At 73.4% G+C, this 6,106-nt stretch overlaps 1 protein-coding gene across 1 annotated transcript; it reads right to left on the bottom strand.

Moving 5' to 3' along the window:
• Positions 1-4,878: 4,878 nt before the first annotated feature.
• LOC109174318 lies at positions 4,879-5,688 on the bottom strand. The gene has a single exon (XM_019323552.1). The coding sequence runs from the start codon at positions 5,686-5,688 to the stop codon at positions 4,879-4,881; it is 810 nt and encodes a 269-aa protein (XP_019179097.1).
• Positions 5,689-6,106: the final 418 nt, after the last annotated feature.

Genomic DNA, 6,106 nt, shown 5'->3' on the forward strand with positions numbered 1-6,106 from the left:
CCCTCTTGTCGCCCATCTTGCCCCGCTTCTGGTCCCTCCTCGGCCCTCCGCCGCGCGCTCGCTCTCTTTTTTCCTCGCCCCCTCGCGCTCCCCGCCCCTCGCCTGTTCGTTCTCCTCCGCCGTTGTCGGTTCTTTCTCGCTCGGTCGGGCTCCCCGCCTCGCTCGGGCGTCGGGCTTCTGCTCCGTCCCCCCGGGCGCCCGGGGTCTCCCCCGTCGCTTCCCTCGGGGTCGTCCGCTCCGTCCCCCGCCCTCTGGCCCTCCTCGGCCCCCCTCCGCCCCGCCGCGTGTCCGCTTCTTTTTCCGCCCTTCCCCCCTCGTCCGGTTGGCCTTTCTCCCCTTGTCCCTTTCCCTGCGGGTCCGCCCCCGCCGCCCGGCCGTGCGTCGTCCCGCTCGTGGCCCCGCCGTTTTGGCCCTCTGGCTTCCGCCTTGGCGGCCGTTGTCGCTGCTGCGCTGCCCGGCCCCCCCCGCGGGCCTCCCTTGCGCCCCGGCCCCGCGCCCCCTGCTGCGCGTGCTCGTGGCTCCGGCTCGGCTTCTCTCCCCTTGGCGCCGTCCTCCGCTGGCGCCCCTCCCGCCCTTTCTCCGCCCGGCGCGCTGCGGGCCGGGGCCCCCGCTGTCTCCCCCCCCCCTCGCGCCCGGCCTTGCCGTCGTGCCCGGCTGCTCGCCGGTTGCCGGTCGTCCCGGCCTCCGGGCCCCCCGTTGGCCCGTCTCCCCTTCCCGCGCTCCTTTTCCCCGTCTCGCTGGCGGGCCGGCCCCTCGTCCCGCTCCGCCTGCTCCGCCGCGCTCCGCTCGGCCTCCTTGGCTGTGCCGCCCCCTGCCCCGCGTGCCCTTCCTTCCTGCCCCGCTCGGCCTCCCTGCGGTCCCGCCCCGCCTCCGCGGGCCTCCTCCGCTCGCCTCTCGCGCCGCCCGTCCCCGCCTTGGCCCCTCGGGGCTCTCCGCTTGGCCTTCCGCGCCCGCTGGGGGTCCGTCTGGGCGTCCGCCCGGCTCGCGGCCTCCTTCCGCTCGGTGCTCCCTTGTCTTCTCCCGGTTGGCTTGGCTTGCCCGGTCGCGCTGGCTGCTGTGTCTCGGCTCCCCCGCCTCCGCGCTCTCTTCGCCCTGTGTTCCGGGGCGTCTTGCGCCCCTTTGGCCCCGCTGTCCGCCTCGGCCTTCTCCCCTCGGGGTCTGTGCCGGCCCGGTCTCCCCCGGCCCTGGGCCGCTTCTCCCTGGCTCGGTCTCGGTCTCGTTGCCGCCGCTCTCCCTTGCCTTCTCCTCTCCGCGCCCTGCCCGCCCCCGCGCGCGGCGCTCTGTTTGCGCTCGGCTGTCTTCCGCCCCCCCGTCCCGCGCCCCTGTCCGCCCTTGCCCCCGGCTTCGTCCTCGGCTTCCTTGTTCGGTCGGCTGGCCCTGCTCCCTGCGGCGCCCTCGCCTTTGCCTCCTTCCGGGCTCGTGCCCCCCCCTCCTCCTCCTGCTCCTTTCTTGCTCCTCGCCCCGTCCGTCGCCGCGCCCCCCCTCCGCCTCGGCTCCGCCCCTCGGGCGGTCGGGTCTCCCGGGCGGTGCCCTCGCCCCGCCTCCGCCCGGGCCTTGCCCTTTGCTGGCTGGTCTCGGTCGGTCTTCGCTCGCGTCCTGGTCCGCCTTCCCGCCCCTTGCCTCGGCGCCCGCTGCTGCCGCCGTTCGCCGGCACTGGCCCGCTCGGCTGCTCGGTCCCCCGCGCCTTGCTCGCCCTGGCCCTCGGGCGCCCCTTCTTCGCTGGCCCTGTCTCCGGCGTCGCCGCCCTTCTCTCCCCGGGCGTCCCCGGCGCTCGGGCCCCTGTCGCGCGTGGCTTCCCTCGTCCCCCGGTCGCTGGCCCCCTTCCGGCTCGGTTCGGCCCCCTCCTGCGCTTCCTGCCCGCATCGGCCCCGGCGCGGTCTCCGTCTCGCTCTTCTCCCGCGCTCGGGCTTTGCGCGCCCGCTTGGTGCCCTGCGCTCCTCCTTCCGCTCCTCCCCCGCCGCTCGGCCTCTTCGTCCCCGCCGCCTCCCTTCCTTTCCGCCCTCCCTTGCCGCCCGGTCCCGCGCGCTCGGCTCCCTTGCGCGGCCCGGCTGCGCGCTGCCCCCCGCCCGGTCCCTTGCTGGCCCTCCCGCCCGGTCGCCGGTGGTTGCCTGTCCCGCCTCGCTTTCCTTTGGCCGGGTTGGGCTCGCTTCCCCTCTTGGTCCTCCTGTCGCCGCGGCCCTTGCCGGTCTGCCCCGCCCCTGTGCCCTTGGTCGGGTTCCGCCGCCCTGGTCCTTCCTCCTGCTCTGGCCGCCCTCCGGCGGTCCCGCGTGTGGTCGGCTCGGTCCCGCCTCTTGCCCCGCCTCTCCTCCCTGTCCGCTCCCTCGTTCGCCCGCGCTCGCGCCGCGCCTCTTGCCCCTCCTCTGGTCGGTCGCTCCCGTTCCGGCGGCCGCCCGGGCCTCCCTCGTCGCCCTCCCGCCCGTCCGGGGTCCCCGGCTGTCTTGCTCTCCTCTTCCTGGTGCCTCCTTCTTTGCTGCTCTCCTTTGCCTGCCTCCTGCCGCTCCTCCCCTCGGCCCCGGCCGTCTCGTCGCCCTCTGCTGGCTCCTCGGTCGCGGCTCCGGGTCGCGCGGCCCGGCCTTGTTGCGGTCGGTGCCGTCCCTGCCCCTCCTCCCCGCTGGGGGCTTCGGCCCCCGGCCCCTCCCCCCTGTTCGCCCCCCTCGGCTCGCTCCTCCGTCCGCTGTGCATCCTCGCTGCGCCTCCATTTTGCCACTCATCCTCTCCCGCTTCTCCGCGCGGCTCCCTGCAGGCGTTCTTCTGGACGCCAGGGCTTCCCCGCGGCTCTCGCCCTTTTCTGGCCGCTCTGTTCGCGCTCCCCCGGGCCTGTCCTCGAGCCCCCGCCCTGCCCGCTTCTGGCCCCTTCCCAGCAGGCTTGCCCCCCTTCCCCCCGTCGCTCGGGTCCGGCACACGCCCCCTTTGCTCTCCTGTACCGATCCGTCCTCGGACCCGGTGCCCCGCCTCTCGATTATCCTCGACCGGTTCCGGTGTTCCCTTCCGCTCCCTGTGTCTCCTTCCTGCTCGTCTTCCCCGCCGGCCCGCCGTTTCCGTCTCGCCTTTCTTGACCCCCCCGGGTGTCCCCTTTCTCAGCGCATTGGCCCTCTCCGCAGTCCCCCGCCGCCCCCTGTTCGGGTGGCGCCTTTCCTGCCTTGCTGGGGTATTTGCCCTTCTCCGCCGCTCTTCCTTCTGGCGGGTCGGGCCCCGCTTTATGTTGACGGCCGCCGTGCCCTTTCCGCCCCCCCACCCCCCTTCGTCTTACCCCCCTTTGGGCGGGGTCCGCTCTCGACCGGGCTGTGCTTTTCCGACATCGGGGCCACTGCGGGCACCGTGCCTCCTAGCCCACGGGTCCCGCGCCCCGCCTCCGCTTGCACATTGTCTCCATTTCAGCTTTCCCCTCCGTCCCACTCCCGGCTTTACCCTGCCCCGTGTCACACCCTGCCTCTGGGACCCCTCCCTCCCGTCCTCGCCCCCCCGGGTTTCCCCGTCCGTGTCCCCGCTGTTCGTTGCTCCTCCGGGTGCCTGTGTCTCGGTCTCCCTCTTCTGTCCTTTCCCCCTCCCGGCGGGCCCGCATCGCGCCTGGTACACTTCCTCACCTCGGTCGGGCGGACGTCTTCCCCCCCGCCCCAGACTGCCTGGCATGTACGTTTGGCCGCCGGTCCGCTGTTGCTGGCGGGTCCACGGTCTCTGCGGTCTTGCCCCCCCGCTCTCCCGGCTGCCGCGCTACGCTCGATCTGCGCGTGGTGCGCGCGCCTGTGCTCTTCTCCGGTCGGTCTCCTTCTGTCTCTTCACCTTTTCCCCCCCCACCTTCTTCCGCTTTCCGCCGCCTCCAGCCCCTCTTCCTCGGTTGCTTCACGTGTGTGGCATCCCCCGTGTCCTGGCTCGCCCCCTGGCTCCGCGACCGTGCTTCGCTATTCTACCGTCCGCTTGTCCAGAGCTGCGGGCGGTCGACTCCGCTTGACCAGCCCGGGTGTCGGGGTCGGGTGCTCCCCCTTCCCCTCAGCAGTGAACCGTCGCCCGGATCCGGTGCGCTCGGGCTGCTCCTCCCGACCGCGTCGCATGTGCCGCCCGCCGTGGGTTTGCGGGCCCGTCCCGCCCGTCCTGCAATCTTCTATGCCAGGCCTTCGCTTCTCCGCCTTCGCGTCCTCCGTCCCCCCCTCGCGCCCTCTTTGTCCGTGGTCGGGGCGGCGGCTCCAGTCCTGCTCTCCCTCACCCCCCCGGCGGACCTCTGGCGCCCTGCTGCCGTACCCTCATCCCTCGTCCCCCTCCCCGCCCGCTGGCTTCCCCTTGCCCCCCTCGGCCCCGCTTCTCCCCACTCCCGCTGCTTGGCTTTCTCCCCGTCCATGTCGGGCTTTCTCCCCGCTCTGGCCTAACCCCCCCTTCCGCCTCCCCTCCCGCCCCCTGGCCCTCCGAACTGGCCCGCCTGCTGCCCTGTCGCACCCCTCCGCCGCTCGCCCGCCCGCGTGGCGTCGCCCGCCCTCCCCCTCCCACCTCCGCCGCGTCGTGCACCGCTGATTCCCCTCATCCCTCCTGTTGCCGTCTGTCACGGTTCCCCGTGCCCTCCGGTCCCCGCCCCATCGTCCCCTTGTTTCCCCGGCCTTGCAGCTCGCAGCGGATCCGCTGCCCTTCTTTCCGCCGTGCCTGGTGCCTTCCCTCCGGCGCTGCTTGCTCGCCCGGGCCTCCCTTCCGTGCATCCATTTCCCCCCCGAGCCCCCGATTGCGGTCCTTGCGACCTCCTCGGTCTCCTTCCGCTCACTCGTCTGGGCCCTGGGCTGGTTCCCGGAGCGCGTCGTCCGCCGCTGTGTCCTTCCCCCCCTCTGCCCGACAGCCCTCATCCTGGCTGCCTCTCTGCCCGTGTCTTCTCCTGCGACGCCGGCTTTGTCCTGCGTCCTACCTCAGTGCCGCCTGGCTGCATGGCGCCGCTCGCCTGCTCCTGCCTTCGTTGGCTTCTCCTATCCGCTCTCTGCTTGGGCTTGGCCTCTCTGGTCGTCCCTGCTGCCTGCCCGTGGTCCCTCCCTGGCCTCTCCTTGCCCCCCCCCTCGCCCGCGCCGCGCCGCTCGCCTGGGCCGTGGTTGCCCTCCGGACTCGGTCCGGCACAGTCGGGTCCCACTCGGCGGCAGCGCGCTGGCGGCCCGTGTCGCCCCGGCATGTCGGCTCGCCGTCGTGGTGTCTCCTACCTCGTGCCCGGCGCCAGCTCCCACTCCCGGGCGGGGCCCGGTCCGCTCCCTCCCGCGCTCCGGCCCTGTTGCTCGGGTGGTGGCTCTCCGCCGTTGCCCTGTCCGCTGCCACGGATTGCTGGGCGACCGGTATTTGCGCCGCTGGCGGCGTGCTCGGATGCGGTTGCGGCCCCGTCTTGCCCGTTAGCTCCTGCGTGGCTGCTGCTACCGGATAGCATCGCTGCCTCTGCTGCTTCCTCCCACTCCAGTTCTCCGCGTCCTGCATCCCTTGTGCCCGCTCGCCCCAGTGCTCGCCGCCGTCCGCTTTCCTTTCGCGCCCGGTTCCCCCCGACCGGCGCCCCTGCTCAGTCCTCCTTCCCCTCTCTGTTCCCCTCCGCGGCCCCGTACATCCTCGCCCACCTTCCACGCCCGTCCATCTTTCTTGCTCGTGTTCGCCGGCCTCCTCCCCTCTCCGAGCCCTCTTGCCGCTGGACGCTCTTGACTTGCGGTCTGGGCCACGCTCGGTCACTCGCCTCTCGCTCATATCCCCCCGTCTTCCCCCTCCTTACGTCGTGGTATTTATCCCCGGCTCGGCCGGGGCCCTCCCTCCGGTTGGCGTGGCCTTCCCCCACCTCGACCTCACCAGTGTCTCTCCCCCGCGCCCTCCTCCCCGCACGTCCCGTGCCCCCGGCTTCTTCCTTCGTCTCTCCTCCCGGGCCCTTACGCTCGGGTGTGCCCCCCGGTCGGGCGCCTGCCCGTCGGGTCCGCCCGCGTTCCTATCCCGCATCTCCGACTCCCGTCCACCCTGGCCCCCCCCCAGTCCGACACCCTGTGGCCCATGTCGGTCGGGTCTTCCCTCCCCCCGCTCCTGCCCTTTCCACCCCACCGGGATCGTTGCCATCTCTTCTCTCCATCTGACCCCCACCCCCCTCCTCTGTACCCCCCCCCTCCCCTGTCTCACC

Source organism: Ipomoea nil, unplaced genomic scaffold (genome assembly GCF_001879475.1).
Source record: "Ipomoea nil cultivar Tokyo-kokei standard unplaced genomic scaffold, Asagao_1.1 scaffold0619, whole genome shotgun sequence".
In the NCBI taxonomy this organism is placed as follows: domain Eukaryota; kingdom Viridiplantae; phylum Streptophyta; class Magnoliopsida; order Solanales; family Convolvulaceae; genus Ipomoea; species Ipomoea nil.

Coding starts and splice junctions, on each gene's coding strand:
- LOC109174318 (XM_019323552.1), bottom strand. CDS start 5,688: ATGAGCGAGAGGCGAGTGACCGAGCGTGGCCCAGACCGCAAGTCAAGA.